Here is a 23,101-nt window from a genome sequence, read left to right as displayed (position 1 = left end):
AACATCGATGAAAACATTGATGCATCGATGTTTTTCGAATTTTCAAAATCATCGATGTTTTTATCGACAATCGATGATTCTATGCCATCACTATCAATAGAGTTTTGTTTTGTATACATTTTACATCCCCGTGATTCGACATTTTAAACGTATACAAGATACGTAAAATTTCCATGTAAGAAGTAAAATTAATTAACAGATCTTCAAAATTGGCTGGCATTCCATTCGAATAGAACTTATCAGAATTTCGCTTAATCTGAACCTTTATTTTGAGAAATTAAAGAAAGGACAGGACAAGAGTGCGTATAGACTACTTTAAAATATATATTGCCTCTCATTAGGCCGCTAACGCCTAAATGCACGGATAGCTTACAGATTATCAACTAGCACAAACTACACGAAAAGCGCCTACGAATCTCCTCCATTCGCTACTTCTTTCGAGCGACGTTTTAAAAACTTTTGCAAAGGCCAAAATGTTATACAAAATATACGTTTGTATTAGAGTTAATATTAATTTTTGAACGGAGGGCTGAGTGGTGGGGTAGCATAGTCTTTCAGGTTTCTTTCGCTCTAAATGTCTAATTGAACTGGTTTTCCTCGACCGGTGGGAGTTCCTCTAGTCCCGGATGATCATGAACATCGGGTTCTTGCTCGTTTTCGCGATTAAATGCATTCTCTTCACCCTTCTTCAGGCGCTGGTAGACCAAAATGGACCGACCAGTACGCAACTGGCGGTGCTGGAACATAGACACGAGATTAGGTAACTGGACGCCCACAGCCTGCGACCCCTTGTTGGCCAGAGCCTGCAAGCCCTCCAGCCAGGTTACCTCTGCGTGTTCGATGCGATGGAGCAATCGGTAATTGCGCAGAAAAACGCTGATATTCTCGGCCAGCGGATCGAACAGCACCACGTGCGATGGCTGTGCGGTTAGCGGATGTACGGGTATATTGGAGTTAATCCAATGCACGGGGTTCTCATAGAAGCGGTCCGCCTCGTCCTTGTACTGCTCCTTCTTGTCAAGATTGGGTTCACAGGTCAAAAAGCGCATGGTTACGTTCTCATGGATGTGGCTGCAAAGGGAAAGTAAACATGATATCAAATATATAATATTATTATCTAATTATCTAATATTATTATTTGTATCAAAAAATTCACCTATAATACGGAGTCGAGTGGCAAGGCATCAAGAAAAGGATATTCGCTCGGTGGTCCCGCTCATCCCGGTAATCCTGGGCGATGACCCGCAGCTTCGGCATCAGATCTATGGGTCCCTTCTGGTGGACGGTGCTTAAATACCACGCCGGCATTATATTGGCCACCAAGATCACCAAAGCAGCGGCCCACAGTAGAATGCTAGATGCGCGATAGCTCCATTTGGACAGGACATCGGCAGACACATAAAGACACAGAGGCAGAAGCGGGGACACAAATCTGAACTCCTTGTGGTCCACAGCGCTCAGTACCAGCAGAGTCACGAAGATAGTGATCAGGAGCTGTTTGCTAACTGCGAATTTCTCAGACTTCTGCACAGTCTCCTTAACGCCAAAGAGGAAGGGCAATATGTTGACACCCAGGACAGTGGGCAGGCCCGCGGTGAAGTACCAGTACCATGGGTGGGATCCATAGAAGCTGCCGATGTTGTTGAATATGTTGTACTTGAGGAACTCGTACGGTGTGACAATCAACCGACCATGCCAGTAACTATCAATGGCAACTCCCAGGCCAGCAACGAGTAAACTGCAAATGAATCTATTGAATCCCCAAAAGAAATCTCTATTTACCAGTCAACAACTTACCCGATGAGGACAAAACGCTTCAGTATCAATTCGACCACATTTTGACGACTCTTTCGCAGATGATGCAGGCCTAATGGAAGCCAAATCACCGCCGCCGTGGGACGCAGGAAGCAGCAGATGGCTGCTGGCCATAGGTAGCCAGTTCCCTCGCCATACCATGGGAAATAGCTCAGGGCAATCGTGGTCAGTGAGGCCTCCAAGGTATTGGCCAGAGTTCTTGATCCCGTGTAGAACCAGAACCAGGAAACCAGGACCAGAAACAGGGCCCACTTGCGCTTGCCAGTCCACACGAAGAATCGATAATCGGAGTAAGCAGATAAGGTGGCCTGTAGAATCCTTGGCAGCAGTACTAGAAGCTGAACACTGTCCATATGCACGAGAGCCAGCAGTTTGTAGAGTCCGGCGATCAGCAGCGGGTACACATAGCTACGAATGCCCTCCACCCATTCCCAGGTCAGGTAGCCATAACTATGGGATGGGAATATAGATATATATTAATAGATAATTGCACTGATAATGGTATTTTTTATGTTCCTAGGATATTTACGACTTGACATGTAGAACGGTGCAGTCCAAAGTACCCTGATATGGTTATTTTCAAAGATAGCTGAATGAAACTTTGCTAATTAAGCTTGTATTTTGGCTTAGTAAAGCCTAATAGGTTTGATAAATATAGAAGCACTAGATACCACGCCCTAACTAGGACGCACTTCAACTGACAAGATTGTTTTGTTGCCTAAGATATCTGATGGATATATGTTTATAAGTAACATTTAGCAGAAATCCATGAAATACACCCCGACCAAAATCGAACAAATTACGCAAATGTGTTATTCAAAAGTAGACCATTAGAGTTTGTACCCACCCGAAAGTGATTTTGTGGGCCACCTCCAAACTTTGCCAGTACTCATCCGGAACGTAGTATGTCTGGACCACGAAAACGGAGGCCAAGCGCACGGCCAGAATCAGTAAAAACACGTACAGCAGCCTCATCGCTGCGTGGGTCCCGAAAAGAAGCAGAAGCCAGCAGCAGTTCCAAAATTAGTCAGCCGGAAAAACCGGATGAGCGATGTCGTCGTCGCCGTCGACTTTGGGCTACTTGAAAAAAAGGTGTCTTTTAAGCGCAATTCTCAATGATTTATTGGCCGTCTTATATACCGGTCCTAACCTTAAATAGCGTATGGACTGGTGTTTGCCGAAAAGGGCGGAATTGCTAGAGATTCCGGAATTTTTGTCACGAAAACGAAACACTTTTGGCGGCCTAAAAATAACGCGAACAGAGGACCAAAGCAAAAGTTGAAAATAGTGTGGCCGTAACTGGACAGAGTACATACACTAGAACTTATCGATTAATATCTGTCAGGGATGGAAAGCGAGAGAAATTGAAATATTAAATAATAAATTATCTTCTAAGGAACCATATATTTCAATGTCAAAAATGGTGTCAGACTAACATAAGTTTCGAAATAGATATGACATAAATTCTATGAAACGTAGGGAAGCGAGGAAGCAGTGCCTTGGCCCTCGAGGTTGGATGGATCGCATGGAGGAGCACGATGTTTAGAGTCCGATGGCATCGCCTGTTAAGTCCATTTCCGCGGAAAACCACCTCAGTGGTGGACCACATCTCCAAGAGACTTCAAAGCAATCAAAAACCGTCTGAAAACGAATCGTTCTGGTCGCATTTGTTCGGAAAGTACCTTTTTGTGACAAATACCGTGGGATCGGGATTGCTTCTTGGCATCGGAGACTTGATTGTCCAGTACTGTGATCGATTGACGGAGAAGAAATCGTTCGATTATATACGATCCAGGAACATGGTAGTAACTGGCTTGATAATGGGGCCAGTTCAGCATGGATTTTACTCGTTGCTGGATCGGGTATTTATTGGTAAAACAAGACTGGTAATTCTCCAAAAGTTACTTGCGGATCAGTTGATAATGTCGCCCTCCTACATTACTCTGTTCTTCACCATTACCAGTTTGCTGGAGGGGCTAAGTATTAAAGAATGTCATGCGATCCTGTCGAAAAACTTCCTCTATACCTGGGCTCTCGACTGCTGCATATTTGCGGCTTTGCAGTATCTGATTTTCCGCTACCTTACGGCCATGTATCGTGTGGTCTTTATAAATCTGGTCAATTGTTTATATATCGTAATGCTATCCTATATCAAACATAGTCCCTAAAATTCAGGCAAATGAAAAAGCTTTATTCAAAATAATAGTAAACCTGTCATGTCCCCCCTTGAATCATAACACAATAAACCAGAAAACTCAAAACTCAGTCAACCAAATACATGTTTAAAAATAACGGCAAAAAGTCATCGATAGCCATCGATTGCTGTTCTAATCGAACAGCTGTTAGTTTAACGTCAAAATGCTTACAAACGGAACTCTTGTAACGTAACTAAACACAGACACAGGAGAAACACGGCACATTAAATCAAAATTTCAGCGGCTGGCGCGATGTTGATCATCCGCTGCCTGCGTCACTTCGACGGGCACCGCCTCGTCCCGTTGGTCAACCTGGTCAGAAACCCTAATGGCTCACCCCCCTGGATGGTTGCTCGGAGGAATTTCACGTCTCTATGCCGCGCCAGAGATGGTCACGTAATAGCGCCGCTCAGACGGGGAACGAGAATGAGCCACGGCAAGGGAGAGACGAAGGTTGGAGCGTTAAGCTTCATTCTCATGCGTTGGACGAAGTTGGCGTGGAGCAACATGTTTGGGAAGTACCTGCTGGTGACGAATGTGTTGGGATCCGGTCTGCTCATGGTAGTTGGCGATGTAATTGCCCAAGAGTACGAGTATCGGCGGGGCCTGAGGAAGCTGGATCGCTACGACACTGATCGAATGTACCGCATGTTTGTGGCAGGCGCCCTGCAGGGTCCGCTCCATCACTTCGTTTACAACTGGATGGACAGGATAATGCCAGCCCGCACAATGAAGAACATCGTGAAGAAGATCCTCATCGATCAGCTGTTTATGTCTCCTGCCTGTATCCTCATTTTCTTCTATTCCATCTGCTACCTGGAAGGCCAAACGCTGGAAGACTCAAACGAGGAGCTGATTAGCAAGTTCCCCTACGTCTATATGCTCGACTGGATGACCTGGCCGGCGGCACAGTATATAAACTTTCGATATCTGGAGACCAAATATAGGGTGTCCTTCGTTAACATCTGCACTGCCGTCTACAATGTTCTCATGTCCTACATGAAGCACGACTTTGGACTCCACCTGCCGCTGGAGAAGGAACTGGTGGAGTCTTCGAGTAGAAAGGGCACCGTTGTAGCTCGGACCAAAAACAAGGCCACCGACAATTTACCTGTACAATCTACACAAAACTAACCACGGGACAGGTGTGATATTGTGATATTGATAAAGAAAAAAACTTATTAACCGACAAATGTGCACATATTTAGGTATTAATAGTTGAACGAAAGAGGCTCTTAGTGTCAATATAAATTAGTATATGGTACAAAAGTGAACTTGATCGTTGTCTAAATAGTATAATCCCTAAGATACATGATCAATTTCGAGCATTTGTTATAGGAAAACTGCCTAAGAAGAAGCTGACATTTGTTAACCCTGATTTATTTATCTTAAATTTTTATATATTATTTGTTAAATATCATGAAAAGCAAAGAAAGGATTAGTTTTCAACAAAATGAGCAAATAGTGATTAGTTTTTAGTTTTTTTTGTATCGTTTGCGGATCTCTAACGATAGTAGTTCCCCGTTTAAGTTTCGCGTGACAAACTTTTAAAAACATTAAAAACATATTTATGGGAAAATAAACATATCAAATAATGACCTCGATGTTATTTGCTATCGCATATATTTAAATGTTAGCTAAATTGATAAATAAGTAAATAAGCTCTCTAGTCTTTAATATTTAAGTAAACTATGTTGTATGCACTCAACGCCTTCATAAATCACAAAGTAAAGAGGCTCTTGGTTTATATAAAACAGAATAAACAAGCAAAATACAACAAAGACTTATTCATTATCTTCCAAAGTTTATTTACAACGCTTTTCGTATCGGTGTTGATACACCCAATCAGTAAGTTAGCGTGAGCTCAGATTAATTGAATCTTATCTGATGTGGGGGACATATAACGCTAGATGCATTCCTCCAAATCTATACTATAAGAAACCTTAGTGTACAATCGACATAAAACTCCCATTACCATTACCATTAATACCACCAGAAAATCCCCTTCTTACTTGATTACAATCGTCTCGACGGGTTGACTAATCCCAAAGATGTGCTGGGCCAGCATCAAGTGCTCCTGACTGATGAAATTTGCCAACAAAGTGATCACATTCTCGTTGCAGCGGGCAATCTGCTGGCGTGTAATGGATTTAAACTCATCCCTGGCACCTTTGTCCGCTCCGCGAGTACCAATTCGCCGGGTCTGACCGCCACTTGCACCGGCAGTGGTAGCAGTGGGAGCTCCGCTGGACCCACTGGTGGGTGGCGAGCTGGTCAATTCGAAATTATCCTCCTGCTGTGAGTTCCAGATGTACGAAAGTTCCTCAATCACATCGATGGCTATTATATAGGTGGACAAGGTGCGTAGATTAAACGATTTGCGTTGCTTGATAACGCTAAAGATCTGCTGAGTGAGCAGCACATCGTTAAGGAGATTCAGCTGCTGGAGCACCAGAAGGTCGCTTATCAATCGGTCCGGGCAGCCGGGTTCGTAAACCTTTCGGCTGAGCCGGCTGATGATGGCGCCTACGCAATATTGAACCAAAGCGGATCGGGTGAGCGGCAAGAATACCATGTGGCGGTGGCCCTTCAGCGACATGTTGTCCAAGAGTTGGCCCTGAGTTGTGGGCAGTTCGGAAAGGATCTTAAGGATGCACTGAAAACCTTGAAGCTAAGAGAGAGTAATCACAATTAAATTATGTTTTTTCTAAATGAGAATTTAACTTACAGTCATGCTTCCCTGCATCAGATTGAGGCTTAGGATCTGCAGACTCTGCACCAGGCTGCTCTGCGTAGTCATGTCGGACATCAGCTTGTTGGCCTCATCCCGGTGGCCGAAGTAGATGGCTAAGTCGAATAGGAATCTTGAGATCCACGGCGCCAGGGGAAGGGCCAGCATTAGCTGACTGAAATCCCTCTGAAACTGATCCGTATTAAGCAGCTGCCAGCACTGGGCGGCGTGCAAGAAGGCCTTAGATAGCTCCGGACTTAGGGGAGTTGTCAAGGAGAACTTCGGTGGCTCCATGCTGGGAACTTCAGAGCCGTCGCCATCGGGTGTCCATTCCATAAAACCCTCTACAAGAACATGACTGATATCCGCATCCTCGATTCGCAGCTTACAGTTCCGGATGTAGCCGTGCAGCGAGTAAATAAACAGGGTCGTGGCATAGAATAGGACTTGAGAACTGCCGGCAGGACTCCCGGAGAGTATGTCCACCAATTTCTCCCAGTAAACGTTCTGATTAACATGCTTACTGAACGGCAGAAACGGTTCCCATCCCATCATCTGGCCGCAGATCATCAGCACTTTGAATATGTTCTTCCAGGCATCCGCCGTGTCCGACTCATCCATGATCTGTCGCAGATAATACTCCAGAGAACTCGTATACAGCCTGCAGGCCAGAGCTGGCGACAGTTCCGGCGGTTTATTCTGTATCATGGGCAGGACCTCCTCCACCAGTATCCTCTGATACAGATCCGGATCCGTTTTCATGCCCTCGGCGAGCATTTCCAGCAGTCTGGGTGCCTGCGTTACAGCCGACTTGGGGAACTTGTTGAACATCAGTATGTAGATATAGATGCACTGCTCCAGATTGTCACCACTATGGTTAATGGTGTGCATAAATATGTTGTGCTGAACCTCAGGCGTCAAATGCTTGTACATCTTCACATAAAAGTCCTGTTCCGGCGTATTTTCATTCTCGTTCCTCAGGGCGTTCGTTAGCGAATTGATTTCCTGCCACAATTCTGAATGTTGATTCGGGAAATTTGTGGCGCTATAAACAATAAAAGAAGATATTTACCATTAACTGTATTATTTAATTTATAATTAAGCTTACATGACGCTAAAACACTTGGCAGCCTCTTCGTAGTTTTTGCCATCGCGCTCCAGAAGATAAGCCTCATATTGCACATTAAAGGCAGCGGGATATAGCGTTTTGGCGGTTATTATCCAGGCTTTAGCGGCGCAGGGATCGTTTTTCCGCAAGCTTTGCGCCTGTTTAACCATGTACAATTCATTTTCCTCGTTGGAATTTGTCATTTTATTTGCTCGAATTTTTTAACAAAACATTAGCCGGCCGCTAGAGATGAGTCTACCAATTCTATCGATAGATCGAGTTTTTATTTTTATTGTCCTCTCAATGACACTTTTGTTTTGAATTTGTTAAAAGGTATTTTTCCTTAAAGTAATTTTATGATATAATAGGATCTCTATTATAGTAATAACAAGAAAGTTCGCCCAATCACTTTACTTGGCTCAGACTGAGCTCAACAGTCCCTGATCTATCACTGTTAACGTTCAACAGCTTAATTCGATAGGTTGGTTATCGGAAAGTGAGCGGCACAATTTGAAATCAGTTGATAATTTACAAATATTTATTTAGGCAATAAAAGCTACAAATAATGCGAAATGATATGTTCAATTTGTTTCTTTGTGTTGGTGCTGGACTGGGGTGGATGGGCAGTGTGTTGTTACTTAGTCTTGGACTTTTTGTGTCGGCTTTCGCGTCTGAAAACAGAAAGATGGGAAAACATGTTATATGAAATGGCAGCAGTAAGAAATTCACCCTTTTGGTTTCTTAAATGAATAGCTTTATTTGAATACTTTCTTTCGTTCTCTCATCTCACTTCTCTTTATATATATTCATATATAGAAAGTGTGTTTGTTTTGCTTCAATTTGTTTCAGTGTAGGGTGTGTATACTTAGCCAAACGTTCAGTTAACTAGGGCATTACTATATAGGTATTGTTCATGTTACGTTTACTGTTAAATATAATTAATATAAATATGCATTTTCGTTTATAAGTTATCATTGCGTCCTTTTCCGCTCTCATCTGATTTCATTTTTCATTTTGTGGCTGCTTTTCTTGAATTTGTTTTCCTCTAAAATGTGGTTTACACATATAAAAAATAATCCTTGTCATATCTTCTTCGCGATCTCTTACGCTATACGTTTATAAATATGTTTCTGGGGGGATATTAGGTCTATGGGCTACACACTTACTGTTCTAATGGGGAAAACCATTGAATAGTTTCCCCGCCTTTATTTTACCCCCCGGGGCTTGGTTACAAAATGCAATTAAATTAAACACCTATACTTCGCTTAGCTTGGCTAAAGCTTCTCTTCAAATCAATTAACCAAGTCAAAAGTTATAATTTTGAAAACAATCACTTTATTTTTGATTTCCAGATGGTTTCAAACACAAAAACACGCATAAAATGAATCATTTTTTGATTATCAAACTCCTTCAAGTGACTTAAACGAGGTATAGGTGCATTTTGTGCTATATTATTGCTTTAAACAATGCCTGTATTTGTTGCGTTAGCAACAATTCGTGGTTATAATCAGCGGAAGGAGCGAATGGGGCATTGCAAAGTAAGATTACAGAGACTTTCTTTCATACAATTGTCCAGTTCGTTTTCTTTCCTCTCTTTTTTTTTGGCACATTGTGCTGCAATTAATATTTTTCGTTCAACAAGTGTGTTCTCGTTTCTCGTTCATAATCTTCATAAATAAATACACATAAAAAATATGCTATAAGAAATTGCTGTACAACAACAAGTGAAGCGTGTGTTTCGTGTGAAGGAGGGAGAGGATTTTATGATCAAAACTTTATTGCATAGCGAGCGATTTTAGTTGAAGAATATTTGCATTTCGTTCGGGAACTCGATCGATCGGTTAATCATCATTTTTTCAGAGTGTAGAAAATATAAATTTGTTCTAAAAGTGTCAGTCTATTGCGCAAAATCTACTTTTGTCGTGATTTCTACCCGATTTATCGATTAGTTTAAGGTTGCGTGTTCTTGCTTTGTTTCATCGTATATATATATAAAAAATTCCCTAATATTTATGCATCGTGTATCATCGTTCGTTCAGCCACGAATCCACGCTGCGATCCCATCCGATCCATACCTCCATCGCCTCTCGTCCCACACATTAGATGCCAGCTCGAGACGACGATCTGGTGTGGATAGATGGATCGTTCAGGAAATCTGGAATTCACGGCTGTCCTACGGCAACTAAATACGTCATAATACAGCTATTGCTACGACAGCTAGGTCGCTACGACTACTACTTAGTGGCTACGGCGGGGTCACTTAACCTAGCTTCGTGTATGCGTAGGCGCAGATCACGCCCACCACAACACCAGCGGCAATATATGTGAGTAATGACCTTCGTTTCTTTGCCGCCACCTGGCTGTCCTCGTTCTCCCGCTGCTTCCGCTTAATGTCGTTGACCTTCTGCTCCAGACTGGCCTGGTACTCGTTGCGTTTCCGCCGCTTCAGCTCATTCTCGGGGCTAGAAAAGGGGAGTTCATTGGTTAGCGCTTTGTGGAATGCATTTAAGGACTTCTTCTTACCTGGCTGGAAGCTGCTGGCCTGGAATTGTGTCGATGCCGTTGGCCTTGCTGATCTGTTCGCCAGCGGCTGGCGCAGGCTTCTCGTTGTTGGCATTTACATCATCGGCCTGTGTCGTCGTTGTCGGTACGGGAACATGACCATTGACGGGCTCCGTATCGTGATCGTCGTTGTTAATCGTCTCGTATTCCTCCTCCTCCTCATCCTCGTCATCATCCTCGATGTCTTCCAGCGAGTAGTCATCGTCGTCGTCGTCCTCATCGCTGTCTGAATCGTTACCATCTCTTACCAAGGGCAGCGGCGGCAAGGGGCGCAGGCGATCAGCCACCTCCGCATCGCGTATAATGTCGTGGGGATGATTGATGATGTTGTTCAGGGCATCCTTGCTGCTTAGTTCACCGATAAAATCTCCTGCCATCGCCGCTCCATTGGCCTGGGCAGCGCGCATGTCCAGCGAGAGTACGCCGCCAGAGTTGGGAGCCAGTGGCAGGATAAGCGATTGAACGCGGGGTGGCAACGGTGGCGGCAGCTCGTCCAGTGTGTGATTGGTGTCTGTGTCATTGCTGATTGTCGGCTCCTCAGCGTTGAGAAAGGTCTGAGAAACGGGGAGTTAAAGAATACATTTATGGTTAGTTTCATGCGAAGGCCACAGGTGTGCCACAGAAATCTCTACCAACCGAAAAGCAATGTCATCTCCTTTTTTCATCGCATCAAGGTAATTGCAAAATAAATTTAGGTTTTAAAGTATTAAATTTTGGTTATTTATTATTGCATTTTGAAATAGGATAACTTGTACTATTAGTAACAGTAAGAAAAGGCGACCGATTCCTTTGATCACAGATTGTTCTTTGTGTGTCATTCAAGAATACGATAAACCATAAAGCCTAGCGATTGAAATCTCTAGAAACTGATACTGTGACAGCCTCTAAAGATTGCCGTGACACCCCCTCTTCTTTTTCTTCTTCTTTTTTTTAATCATTGCAAACGGCGCCGCTTGACAGACAATGCCGTGGAACTCCTTAAACGTCTTCCAATACATACGGGATCTTGCAGCTTCTGGATGCCCTCGATGATGGCCTGGTAGGAGAAGTCCAGCTGGTCGGCGGTCTGGATCAGACCCATGCGATAGCTGCGCAGCTCACACAGCACCTTGGATACATTGCATTCGCCATACTGATCGATCAGGACCAGGCAGCAGTCCACAAGGCAAAAGGTACCCGATCTTCCTATGCCGGCACTGCAGTGCACCACCGCTGGTCCCACGTCGCGGCTGAGGCAGCCCGAGTCGCGGACTTGCTGCAAGAACTTGAGGAATGCGTCCGGCGAACCGGGTATGCCAAAGTCTGGCCATGTTGTGTAATGAAACTGCAACACCTCCCGGCTCTGCTGCGTTTCGAGATCGGTTAATCTGCAATTGATCATTTGATTTAAGTTTTTGCGTTGTTAAATTAAGCCTGGGCTTGGACTCACTTGAACCACCGCCGCACAAAGTTCTGGTAAGTCTCGCAGCGTACGAGCTCCACCGTGAGCTTGACATGCGGCAGCTTGAGGGCCTTATCCGCTCCCATTTCGTTGGGCCAGTATAGGTGACACTTGATCTGCTTCTTCTCCATTAGCTTATTGAGCATCAGAATGGCGGTGGACGCCTGCTCCCAGACCATTAGCCAGAAGTGACCCACTGTGTCCTCCAGGGGTCCCTGGGTTAATATGTACTTACGAGCGGCGCGCTCCATCTGAAAGGAGCGGGAAACGGAAGGCAACAATGCAAATGGGATTTCCGATTGAAAAGCCATTACTTGACCCACCTTAACCAGATTGGCATTGATGTAGTCAACGCTGCCGCGCTTTAAGACGATGCGCGAATGGTCGTATGGATTTACATCCCGATAACGATTCAGGCCGCGGTTCTGGTGGCGTTCCGATTCCGAAGTGCTGAACTGTTGTTCCTTCGCCTCCCTGTCGCATTTCTCACAAATTTCCTAGAATTAAAAAGGTCATTAAGCCAAGCGAAAAGCAGCTCAATTAACACAACTGATAGAGGGCGGAATAAACCTTCGACCATGTGGAATTTCGGACACTTATCAGTACAAATATGTTGACAATTCGGTTTTGTCTTTTTCCCACAGAGTGTGGTTATTTTGCTATAGTTAGAATCTAAGCAGAATATCAATGAAAAACGACAAGTGTATACGTTTTAATCAGGCAATTCTTGGAAAATGAAACTTTGAAATAAATGACCCATTAACGGGATACTTAAAAATTTATTCATTCTGAGAATTCGTTTGCTGGAAATACGCTTCAAAAAGCTTCGAAAGTGCTGATTAGGAGCAGCATTGAGGAAAATATTTCTTCTTTGCCATAAATTATATTCAAAAAAAGCGATAGATTTTCTCTAGCTGTACTCTATCTTTGAGGCTAATACTTTAGGTATCTTTAAGCCCAAAATATTTAAGTATAAATGTAACAAAACGGGTATGACTCAATGCATTCCACAAAACTATTTGTTTACAAATATAGGCAACAGGCCTAAAAATAAGTTAACGCACTCCCACATAAGGAATGCTTTATTAATACATCATTTATGTTCTCCGGAAAGTGGATATAACAAATGACATTTCTAATTTCTGGAAAAGAAAACATATTTTCTGGCTGCCTCTGGCAGAAATTCTTAGTAAACAAGTCGGGAAAGGTGGGAAATTATTCGCATTATGATTTCCAATAATTTTTCCCACACCATGATAAGCTTTCGGGGTTCTTTTGAGGCAGAGGATGAAATTTTCTATGAAATCGAAGGCTCTCTGTCATTGGGGGGGTTGCCCCCATTTGCGACCCTGAGTCACCACAACCACCTGTCCCCACTCACACGACGCGGGCTTCTTTTGTATTCAGCTTTTCCCCGGAGGTAGGTGGGTTACCAAACCTACACTGCACAGATACGGCTGTGGCAGAGGAACCGGGCTGTTCCTCGATGGGAGTGAACCCAAGCCCAGCTGACAAACCGGGCGTGACTAATTAGCCAAGCAGCAGCAGCAAACGTCGTCGACTCTCGGCTGTCGTTAATGGCATTATCTTGGGCATGACCGTTGCCGTTGTTGCCGGCATTATCAGACGAATGTATGTATAATTGCTGGCACAGCTGTATAATGGCCACGGACAATCGAACCTAACCGAACCGAACCGAACAGAACACCCAACAAGGTCAATGGCGCCAAATCTGACACGCTGACAGTAGCTCCTCAAGCTCAGATTTTGGCCACCGGATATTTTGAATCACATGCTTAGTAAAGGATGAGTAACAACGATCAGAAGCCGTGATTTATATATGGTTTTGCCTGCTGATAATGCAGCAGCTTTAGTTGATTAAAAAATCAGTTGTTAATTGTCTGTGTTTGTCATGATTCAAATGTGAATCACACACACACACACACAGTCAGAGTTGCAGAGCTCGAAAATGCAAATACAATCATATCCGTAAACCATCCATCCATCGTCAACAACAGACTTCTCGTCTTTGTTATGAAATCACCCGCAACAGGCGACTTCTTACGCAATCTTCACAGACGAAATCTTTTCTGGGGGCGGGGGGCAATGTCCGATAAGGCATTAAAATTACAGAGAAATGTTATTTGGCAATTCAGTTTGATTTGTGATCACAATAATTAATAATTATTCTTTGAAAATGGAAAGTAAACCTGAATTGCATTTGAAGATTCCACAGAAATCTTACTATCAATTATTTGACGTGTATGAATTATCAGTTTGTCACGTGAAAATATATGCTGGGGAATTTCTTTGGTATTTTATACTAATATTTTCAAACTGATAAGAAGAGCTTTGTTTTGTTCTTTTGTTTAGGAAAGAGGGGGATTACTCTAGTTTATTTCCCATTACTTAATATTTAAGATAAGAACTGTGGAAGCAAAGCGTTCGTTACTTAATAAATCTACTTCTATACATGTATCAGTAAGGAAATAATGCACTTTTATGATATTTCTTCCAGCTTAAGGAACTAAGCCTTTTTCTTACAAAGCCAAACATTTAGAAAGGCAACTAATACTCTTCTCCTAACTAATACCATATTTCCTTAACTTGGCAAACTGTTATGTTATTTTATGCTTTGTGGTTTTCCAGGTGACCCTTCTAAGCTGCATGGGGAAATCTTCTGCAAGGTGAGCGAGTGGAGCAGCAGATCATCATCATCATCAACATGGGGGCTTGAATTTCCAAAGCGTGTCGTGCAAACAGTTTGATTATTTCGCTTTGCATTGCCAAAGAGAGGAACAATAACAAAAAAGCATTGCATGCATGCTGATCATAATTGCGCAAAGAGGAGAAACGGAACGGAATAGAGCGAGAGATCCAGAGAAGTCGCTAGGTGTAACCTGATAAGCAGGGGGGAGGGGACCAGGTAACGGGAGTGCGTTCAATGGAAATGATTACACATTGAAGTGCGCAAAAAAAAGCATAACAATAAAACAAAACCTATTCAAATGCGTCATTGCGTTTTGGCTATACAGTTGAACCTGGCAAAATGAAACTATAATCATAAATTAAAGATTATTAGATTAATTAAATTAGCTACAATCGAAATTCTTTAGAATTTATACAATCAAAATCATTCCTTAAGTTTTTAGAACATTTATAATATTCTTAGAATGAAAATTGTTTTTTGTTATGAATTTCTACAGAAATCTGTTCTTGATATTCTTCGGAAAAATGATAAACCTTCAGGTTATATGCAAATAAAATTTTACTGTTCACCATACGGCGATTCCACTGTAGTAACTACCGCAATGACTCACTTCAACAACTTGTTGAAGAACTATTGAGTTAGGTCCAAAAAGGTGTTGTGAAATTCCTCCTTTGAGACCCCTAAAGCTCATATTATTATATATTATGGTTTATATCATTTATAGATCAACTAGAGAACTAAACTTTATATAAGCAACCCCGATAATCACCTGGTGCACCTTCATTAGAAATACCTGGGAGCACACATTTTTCCAGCCAAAAGCGACATTTAATTGTGAGCGTACGGACACCTTTCCAGTTTAGTTGGAAAATTGGATTATCCTCGGCAACGGCAAGCGAACGGGCACAAAGGATGCGATGCCAGGCCAGAGCCGAGGGTTCCAAAAACCGAGATACACAACGCAACGCAACGCACACTGTCATCCTAACTGCGGAGTGAAATTCCGTGAAATCCCAATTCAAGTGAGTGGCAAATGGAACAAGACGCAGGAGGTGGTGGCAGCGGGGGTGAAGGTGGAGGAGGAGGAGGAGCAGCTGAAGACACAGTTCGCCGGAACTGGCTATAAAGCAGAAACTGCCAGCCAGCCATCCAGCCCAGCTCGGATGAAGATGAAGAGGCAATGGCAGAGGCAGAGGAAGAGAGCGGTGAAGGAGAAGGAGGAGGAGGATACCGACAGGCAACCAGAAACCCAAAGCGAGACTCAAAAAACCAGACGCATGCCCTTTGTGCCCCTGTATGCGTGTGTCTCCTCTGTGCGTCTGTGTGCGCCTGTGTGTGTGTGTTTGTGATTGTGTTTGTGTAGTTCTTAAGTGGCAGCCACTGTCACCCCTCGGCGATTTATTTTGGTTTTTTTTTTGTTGTCTGTCAATGGGGCAATGGCAAGAGGGGGCAACCTGGAGGAATCACAACAACCAGCATTCCCAGGAATTTTATCCAATTTTATTTTGCCAAACGAATTCGCGGAAGAGGTACGCTCTAGCGATAGTCAAAGAAAATTGCTTTTTGGGGAAAGGTACATAGGCGAGCGAGCGAGCATAAATATGCCAAATACATACAAGAGTTGCCCCCTGTACGTGAGAATGCAAAGTAAAGTGCAGCAGGTGAGCGAGACTCCGGGATGCATGTGTGCATGCGAGTGTGTTTCAGTATTGGTGAGAATCTGTTGGTACATTATTTTTGTTTTTCGGTCAAAGCCTGGCTGGTGACCACTTATAAGCCAGTAAGAGGAACAACAACAACAACGGTAAGAACAAGAACACTATCACACAGTGGGGCCCACACAAACACACCGAAATATACACAAACAGGCAGGCACACACACACACACACCTACGGCCGAGAGTCCCGCTGTGCGTGTATTGGTGGTGGAGGCATCTGCAGAAGCCTTTTGCGCACTCATCACATTTTCGTGGAAATCCAAAAGAAGGAGCAGCCGAAAGGTGTGCGTGCGTTCGTTTGTGGGTGTATTGTTTCAAGTCCTGGCATTTTCCAACTTTGTACACTTCCGTTTTTCATTGCAATTGCACTACCGACGGGTCGTCGCAGTTGTAGTTGTTGTCATTTACCTTATAGTAGCGCGGCCACACAGGCTTTTTACTGTGGTATTCCGCCTCGATTTTCTGTCGTGCGGCGGCATTGTCCATTGAAATCGCCGTCGGAGACGACCCACTCGTTTTTTGATCACTCATTGTACACCGTTTTCTGCGTTTTGTTGCAATTTAATAACTTTTAATTTGGAGTTAATCACGGCGTTGACGAAGTTTGAGATGGGAAACTACATCAAAATATCAATCTATCGATACTTGATGTATGGAATGTAAATAATTGTATCGATGTATTCGTATCGGCGTATCGATATCTTTAAGTCTGGCCACTTTTCTAGCTAGAGACCGTAAAGTCCGGCAGCGCTGCTTGCTCGATAACGTGAAGCTGTCGGAATATCGAAACCCGAGCTACCAATTTTGCCAGACGTTTGAGTCACGAGCTACCAGCGTTGCCAGACTTATGGAATTTCGACGAAAATTTAGCTTTTTTACCTCTATATCTAACTTGTTTCTTATTTTAGCTATTTTTAGCTCGCGCAGCCAACTTCACGTCGATGCCAAAGTCAAAATAACGCGCAAAATTGCTATTTTTACAATTTGATAAGGTTTTCAATTTAAGCTGATTTTTATTAGAAGTTAAATAAACCGCACGCCACAATGTCGCACCTTATGCCTCGGCGCACCAGTGAGTTCCGCGACAATGTTCTGGAGGACAACAGCGTTGCCGACAGACGTCAACAAAGATCCACAATGCGCGGCGGAGTCACTCCGACTCCCAAATCCACCAAGACTTCGAACCTGCGGCCTTCGCAGAGCCGTATTTCGCAGCCCCTGTGCTTGGAGCGGGATCGGGCTAGCCAGATGATCGGGACTCCCAATCACAATCACCGGCGCCCCATGTTCTCCTCCGTGGAGCGTCCGGTGGCCCTCCACTCGGACAAGAAGTGGGTGGCAGAGAGGTCGCAGCAGATTTTCGAATACCTGCGCGACGTGTCGAGCAACCCAACCCACAGTCTGGACATCAGCAGGATCAACAGTCTGCGGCAAATGACCATCAAAGAGTTTGTGGGCATAATTAACCACTTCTTCCACCAAATCTTCGGCAATCGGGTGACCGTTGGCCAGAACCATGTAGAGGACATAATAGGCGCCATGCAGCGGCTGAATTATCCTCATCAGATGGGCAAATCGTGGCTCATGTCGCCAACTACTCAGCACTCATTCGGCCATGTCATCGTTTTACTTGACTTCCTTATAGACTTTGCGCCATCCTCGGAGGAGCCGGCAAATGAGTTTCTATTCACTGACACCTCGGAGCAGCCTAGCTCTTATCAGCACAGCGTGGCCAGCGAGTCGATGGCCGTCATGTCCACCACGCAATCGCATCAGGCGCTGCAGCTGGACGAGGAGCTAAACGCCCTGCTCTTTGCCGCCTGCCGGCAGTGCAACGTTTTGTGGGATCAGGAGCACATCGAGGAGGAGGACAAGCTGAAGGCAAAGACCAGCGAGCTGGTACTATCCAAGAAGTACGATCTGGAGAACCTGCAAGCACTGAATCAGGAGATCGATGGCCTAAGGGTGAAGAATCAGAGGCTGGAGGAGCAGCTGAGCAGCGATAACGAGAAGATTCACCAACTGAAGCAGCTCACCCAGGAGCAGAATCGTTTGGCTAAGACCCTGGCTGCCACCCAAAAGGAATTATCCCACCAAATGGAGCACAACGCCAAGGTATCAGCCAAGGCCAACGAGAAGCAAGCAGATTTGGAGCGCCAGGTGGAATACGAGCGACGCCTGCAGCATAAGGTGAAGAACCAAAAGTACAACGTACAGCAGCTGCAGGATCTGCAGACGCACTCCAACGACCTGCTGAGCCACTCCAAGGTGTACGAACGCCAGGTGAAGAACGTGTCGGACATGGAGCTCAACCAGCAGGTTATGCTGGCACGGGCCAAGCAAAAGCAACTGGACTCGGTGGAGGCCTACAACTCGGATGTCCACAAACTGACAATGGACTCTGTAATCTGCCAGCTGAAGCGAGACGGTGGCCAACAGTTGAACCTAACGCTGCCGCTGCAACCCACACTGGCGGACATCGGCGAACATGTCCAGTGTCTGGAGGTGCTGGGCAAGCTGCTGCAGCACCAGCGCCGCCTCAACGACGAGCGGCGGCAGCAGCTGGAGCAGCAGAAGGAAGCTTTAGCGGGCGAGGAAATCAAGCTGTACGCCCTAGTCGGAACTTTAAATTCGGAGCTGGCCGCTTTAAAGCAGCACCGCTCTAACTTGGAGGCCAGCCACAAGACCAAGCTGGACGCCATGCTGCAGCATCAGCAGCAGCTGCTGGAAACGGATTTCGAACTGAGGGTCCAGCTGGAGGAGCAGCAGAAGCTGTGCGAGACATTATTGCAGAAGCTGACGGATTTGGAGACACGGAATGAAGAGATCATGTCCTCCGCTGAACGGTATCAGGAGGAGGACCTGCAGGCTCGAAATGCCTGGTGTGACGAGATCGAGAAAAAACTGGAGGAAGCTGAAGAGGAGCTGGAGGCCTTCACTGCTACGCTGGCCACCAATAAGGCTAAGCTGGAGTTGGCCAAGGAGGAGCTGGACTCATTCCCGATGCCGTCGTTTGAGCCAGTGATGGAAGCAATTAATAAGCTTTGTTTTTAGGCAAATAGTGTAGGTTGATGGTTTGGTTTTTATTATTAATAAACAAAATATTTATTTTTGAATTTCGCGCTAACTAATAGTATTGACAGTGGGACCAGACTCCAAGGAGAAAAGTTATCGTGATTCAGTTATCGTGTGGCAGCCATACTCTTGTTACTTAATTAATTAAACTAAAATAAAATGCTAACACGCGTGTTCCGCTTGGTTCGCGACCAGCGTTTAAGTGTTCCCGTGCTGCGATGCTTCCACCACGAGTTCTCCAAGCCGGAGCCACAGGCGGCGGCTGCCAAAACCGAGGAAAAGCCAACAAATCCCTTCCACAATGTGCCGGGCGGTGTTGTGCAAAGCAAATACAAAGTATTCCGCGATGATGAAGCCACCGAGATCTTTGATGTGGAGGAGGCACGCTACCAGGAGCAGCAGCTGCCCAACGAGCCCGATGAGCAGCAGGACCAGTACTATGGCTTGAACCTAAAGCGTAAGCGCTAGGAAATCCTTCACCAAAAAAATGCAGGCTCTAAGACTGTTTTTCTTTTACAGGAGGTGTTCGCGGCGTGTTCGATGTGGAGGACTTGGTAGAGCTGTTGCGGAAGGAGAATGTCGACGACATATTCGTGTGCTATGTGCCCGAGGAGCTGAAATATGTGGACCACCTGGTTGTGTGCAGTGGAAGGAGCTACCGACACATGCTGTCCACGGCGGAGTTTGTGCGTCGTATGTTCAAGATTAAGCGTAACAAAAGTGACATTCTGCCGCGTATTGAGGGAGACAAGAGCCGGGACTGGATGGCCATGGATTTGGGTGAGTATTTCGTGTGATGCTTAGTCAAGAATCCTATTAGGTAACTTCCTTTTTCGTTCTTTTCAGGCAACATTGCGCTGCACATCTTTTCGCCCAAGGCACGTGAGGAATACGACCTGGAGTCACTGTGGGCCATTGGCTGCGAGTACGATCGCGAGAGCCAAAAGCCGCATAATCCCTATGGAGATATTTTCATGGCTCCCTCTACAGCGATAGTTCCACCGCCGTCAAACCAGGAAACGTAAATTTCTTTGGCTTTACTAGTTTAATATATATACATTGCTTCACCAGACCACCGCGCCGTCCGTGATCTTTTTGTGGAAATCGTAGAGACTGGGAAAGACATGATCACGATCGATATCCTCACCGTACTTTTTCACCAAATACGCGTAGCTCTTCTCGTGCACCAGGGCCGAGTGCCAGCCATGCTCCTTGGCGGCCAGATAATCTGTAGTGGGTCCATCGCCAATATGCAGGCACTCCTCCGGCTGGAGATTCTCCAGGCCCGCCTTCTCCATGGCCTGGCGGAAGATCTCCGCTGATGGCTTCTCTGCTTTGACCTCGTACGAGGTCAGGGCAAAGTCCAGATACTGATCCAGTTTGGTGTTCTGCAGAAGCGCCGGCAGACGCGGATCAAAGTTGGCTATCACGCCCAGCTTGCACTTGTCCGGTTTCAGGTCCTTTCGCAGTTGCTGCAACAGCTCCACGCTGCCATTGCAGGGCTGCCAGCAAATGGAGGTCTTGTAGAGCTCAATCAGATGATTCGAGAAGTTCTGCAGCTTGTCATCGGGTATGGCGGCTCCGCTGTCCGCAAATGTACCTGTGTGGGGGGTACACAGATTTTGGTTCCTTATTTAAATCTTAAATTTAAAGGCCAAGTTCAGTTCAAGATTATCATCAATTTGCAAAGTATATTTAATTTGGTTTAAGGTCCATAGGAGACAAAGGAGATAAGGCGCTATATGCTTTTCTTTTTGAAGATAATTTGAATTAAATTTGAAAGATTAATAAGTAAATTATAGGAAAAGAACTTAAAATATCCATAAACATTAATTGCTTTTACTATTTTAAGCTTGGAAAGACGACATATAACAACAACATCGATTAATTGCACTTTGGAACAAGCTAAATTGTTTATCACCCGGTTCGCTGAGCTGTTAAGAAGACAAACACTCAGCGGGCACAGGTTGGAGGCACTCACCTGCTATCAGCTTACGCCACCACTGCTGCCACTCAATCTGTGGCTTTGTGTCGCTACCAAAATTGGGATAATCCCGGTTCATCTTGTACCTGCAATCGAGGAGTAAATGTATTTGGAGAAGCTGAAGGAATCACTATGATCCCTTACCAGTTGGCCTTGTAGTTCTTCGCCAGCTCATTGTTGTCACACCGAGCGCCAAAGAGGGCACCAATCTCGCCATACTGCTTGCCGGGTGTCGTCCGGAACTGGAGGAGGGTGTTGGTCACATCAAAGGTGATTAGACGGAAGCGACTGAGGCTGCGCATCTCGGATGGGGGGCCTATTTACTCTCGTTGTTGTTTAGTGACCGAGAACTGCCGGCGAACTAAGTGAGCTGCTGGCGTTCTGTTATTGTTTTGTATGAAAGCCGATCCACCTCGTTATCAGCTTTTGCAGGCAGCTGGCAAGATTCGAGCTCGGTTCGGATCGGCTCGGATCGGACCTCGGAGCATCGGCACACTATACGCATTTGTGTTTATTACTATATCTATTATCGGTGGACCCTCAGGGGGCAATCGCTGCGGTTATCTCTCGTTACTGGCTGTAATATTGGTATATCGATTTGCAAACTGATTAGCCTTTGATATGCAAACATTATTATAAAAGATAAGAACGTATTTATTATCGCGGCTTCTGTTTAGGGTTTTTTGTGTCAATTTAAAATGCGCGCGCAAGCAGCTAAGTTACTAAAAAACCTTAGAGGGGGCGTTAGTGTTCTAAATTAAAGCAATTGAGACTTTTAATCTAACTTATCATAATTTAGTTGATATTTCTTTTGTTAAGAGGATTTTTATTTATTTATGATTTTTTATTGTTTTATTTATTATTGTTTTTTTTTTTTTATTTTATTGAATACGCCACCTATGTACATTGGTTAGCAACTAAATAATTTGCTGTAGAAGCCAAATAGAGGGCGCTACTGCTCGATTGCTTATGCCACCATTTCCATAACAATCGTTAAACAAAATGGCCGTTTCATGACAGATTGGCGCGCAATTCAAATTTACACTTGTTTCGTTACAAAAAGAGTAATAGTGACATTAAAACTACAAAAATGTATTTAAAATAAATATTGAAGCGTGGAGAACAAAATTATCTTTAAAAATGAATTATAAATTGTTGGGTTTAATAAGTTTTATTTTCTAGTGCCATAGTTTAAAGTATATGTATTTGGCTTTTATTCATAAATCTTTTAATATCCTTCGCTATAAATAAATCACAATTTGGGACTGACCAAAAAGCCAGGCTTGAGGTCGAATTTCTATGGAAGGCCGAGGGTTGGGTCCCTAAAATTCCTCACATTCCGCTTGTCCAGCTTGCCTGTTTGTTTCCTTTCTTATTTTTTGGCAGGGTGGGTTTTTTTTTATTGGCATAACTGAGAGTCTACCAGGAAAGGGAATTTCCGAATAATCGCCTGCAAAGAAATTGATTATGCCATTATGTGCATTTATTGAACACAAAAATGTATTCTAATTGTGTTTATATATTTTAGTACTTAATTTGGTGTAAAGTTTGTAAGAATTAGGTATTTTTGCGTCTTTAAAAGCTAAATATTTCATTTTCTGTTAGATGTCATTATAATCAGAGGTATTTAAACTTAAATTAATTAACTAGCGCCAGAACCCGCCGAATGCAAATCCCCTTAGCCACCAGAGGAGAGACACCCTTTTCCATACTCTGAGCAACTGCAGTGTTGGACCTGGGAGCCTCTTGGAGGTGCAACTCC

The 23,101-nt window shown here is 44.3% G+C and overlaps 8 protein-coding genes across 14 annotated transcripts; 4 read left to right on the top strand and 4 right to left on the bottom strand.

Annotated features, from left to right (window-relative positions):
- Positions 1-245: 245 nt before the first annotated feature.
- On the bottom strand, positions 246-3,141 carry PIG-B (phosphatidylinositol glycan anchor biosynthesis class B). 4 transcript variants are annotated; one of them, XM_020952064.2, is made up of 6 exons: positions 2,966-3,131; positions 2,663-2,892; positions 1,798-2,265; positions 1,157-1,738; positions 828-1,071; positions 246-737 (listed from the first exon to the last, which is right to left on the bottom strand). In XM_020952064.2, the coding sequence occupies exons 2-6, from the start codon at positions 2,788-2,790 to the stop codon at positions 579-581; spliced, it is 1,581 nt and encodes a 526-aa protein (XP_020807723.2). In that variant the 5' UTR covers positions 2,791-2,892; positions 2,966-3,131; the 3' UTR covers positions 246-578. The 4 variants fall into 4 exon arrangements, with proteins under 4 accessions (XP_020807723.2, XP_086690858.1, XP_020807721.2 ...); XM_086834732.1 differs by having other exon boundaries at positions 2,663-2,895; positions 2,966-3,103; XM_020952062.2 differs by having other exon boundaries at positions 246-1,071; positions 2,966-3,141.
- Positions 3,142-3,353: 212 nt separating this feature from the next.
- Positions 3,354-4,080, top strand: LOC110183718 (mpv17-like protein 2). The gene has a single exon (XM_020952067.2). The coding sequence runs from the start codon at positions 3,354-3,356 to the stop codon at positions 3,981-3,983; it is 630 nt and encodes a 209-aa protein (XP_020807726.1). The 3' UTR covers positions 3,984-4,080.
- Positions 4,081-4,120: 40 nt separating this feature from the next.
- LOC110183717 (mpv17-like protein 2) lies at positions 4,121-5,791 on the top strand. Its single transcript, XM_020952066.2, has one exon. The coding sequence runs from the start codon at positions 4,263-4,265 to the stop codon at positions 5,142-5,144; it is 882 nt and encodes a 293-aa protein (XP_020807725.2). The 5' UTR covers positions 4,121-4,262; the 3' UTR covers positions 5,145-5,791.
- A 3-nt stretch (positions 5,792-5,794) lies between these two features.
- Positions 5,795-8,150, bottom strand: IntS10 (integrator complex subunit 10). 3 transcript variants are annotated; one of them, XM_086834730.1, is made up of 4 exons: positions 7,850-8,150; positions 6,739-7,786; positions 5,992-6,681; positions 5,795-5,941 (listed from the first exon to the last, which is right to left on the bottom strand). In XM_086834730.1, exons 1-3 carry the CDS (start codon positions 8,050-8,052, stop codon positions 6,019-6,021), a joined length of 1,914 nt encoding a protein of 637 aa, XP_086690856.1. In that variant the 5' UTR covers positions 8,053-8,150; the 3' UTR covers positions 5,795-5,941; positions 5,992-6,018. The 3 variants fall into 3 exon arrangements, with proteins under 3 accessions (XP_086690856.1, XP_086690857.1, XP_020807720.1); XM_086834731.1 differs by having other exon boundaries at positions 5,795-5,936; XM_020952061.2 differs by having other exon boundaries at positions 5,795-6,681.
- A 215-nt stretch (positions 8,151-8,365) lies between these two features.
- Positions 8,366-17,097, bottom strand: Ptp61F (Protein tyrosine phosphatase 61F). 2 transcript variants are annotated; one of them, XM_020951954.2, is made up of 7 exons: positions 16,689-17,045; positions 12,176-12,349; positions 11,841-12,103; positions 11,412-11,778; positions 10,373-10,965; positions 10,186-10,311; positions 8,366-8,520 (listed from the first exon to the last, which is right to left on the bottom strand). In XM_020951954.2, exons 1-7 carry the CDS (start codon positions 16,809-16,811, stop codon positions 8,484-8,486), a joined length of 1,683 nt encoding a protein of 560 aa, XP_020807613.2. In that variant the 5' UTR covers positions 16,812-17,045; the 3' UTR covers positions 8,366-8,483. The 2 variants fall into 2 exon arrangements, with proteins under 2 accessions (XP_020807613.2, XP_020807612.2); XM_020951953.2 differs by lacking the exon at positions 8,366-8,520 and having other exon boundaries at positions 8,581-10,311; positions 16,689-17,097.
- Positions 17,098-17,187: 90 nt separating this feature from the next.
- Ndc80 (kinetochore protein Ndc80) lies at positions 17,188-19,396 on the top strand. Its single transcript, XM_020951952.2, has one exon. The coding sequence runs from the start codon at positions 17,325-17,327 to the stop codon at positions 19,332-19,334; it is 2,010 nt and encodes a 669-aa protein (XP_020807611.2). The 5' UTR covers positions 17,188-17,324; the 3' UTR covers positions 19,335-19,396.
- A 45-nt stretch (positions 19,397-19,441) lies between these two features.
- RsfS312 (ribosomal silencing factor RsfS-like protein, 312) lies at positions 19,442-20,427 on the top strand. Its single transcript, XM_020951976.2, has 3 exons — positions 19,442-19,812; positions 19,875-20,135; positions 20,202-20,427. Exons 1-3 carry the CDS (start codon positions 19,515-19,517, stop codon positions 20,378-20,380), a joined length of 738 nt encoding a protein of 245 aa, XP_020807635.2. The 5' UTR covers positions 19,442-19,514; the 3' UTR covers positions 20,381-20,427.
- On the bottom strand, positions 20,382-21,858 carry Reg-2 (Rhythmically expressed gene 2). Its single transcript, XM_020951975.2, has 3 exons — positions 21,484-21,858; positions 21,337-21,425; positions 20,382-20,955 (listed from the first exon to the last, which is right to left on the bottom strand). The coding sequence occupies exons 1-3, from the start codon at positions 21,639-21,641 to the stop codon at positions 20,420-20,422; spliced, it is 783 nt and encodes a 260-aa protein (XP_020807634.1). The 5' UTR covers positions 21,642-21,858; the 3' UTR covers positions 20,382-20,419.
- Between the last annotated feature and the right edge of the window lie 1,243 nt (positions 21,859-23,101).

This window comes from Drosophila serrata, unplaced genomic scaffold (assembly GCF_035046125.1).
Source record: "Drosophila serrata isolate PLE 108 unplaced genomic scaffold, ASM3504612v1 contig_273, whole genome shotgun sequence".
Lineage (NCBI taxonomy): Eukaryota > Metazoa > Arthropoda > Insecta > Diptera > Drosophilidae > Drosophila > Drosophila serrata.
Note: the sequence above shows the minus strand (reverse complement) of the source record. Positions and strands in the feature narration are given on the sequence as shown.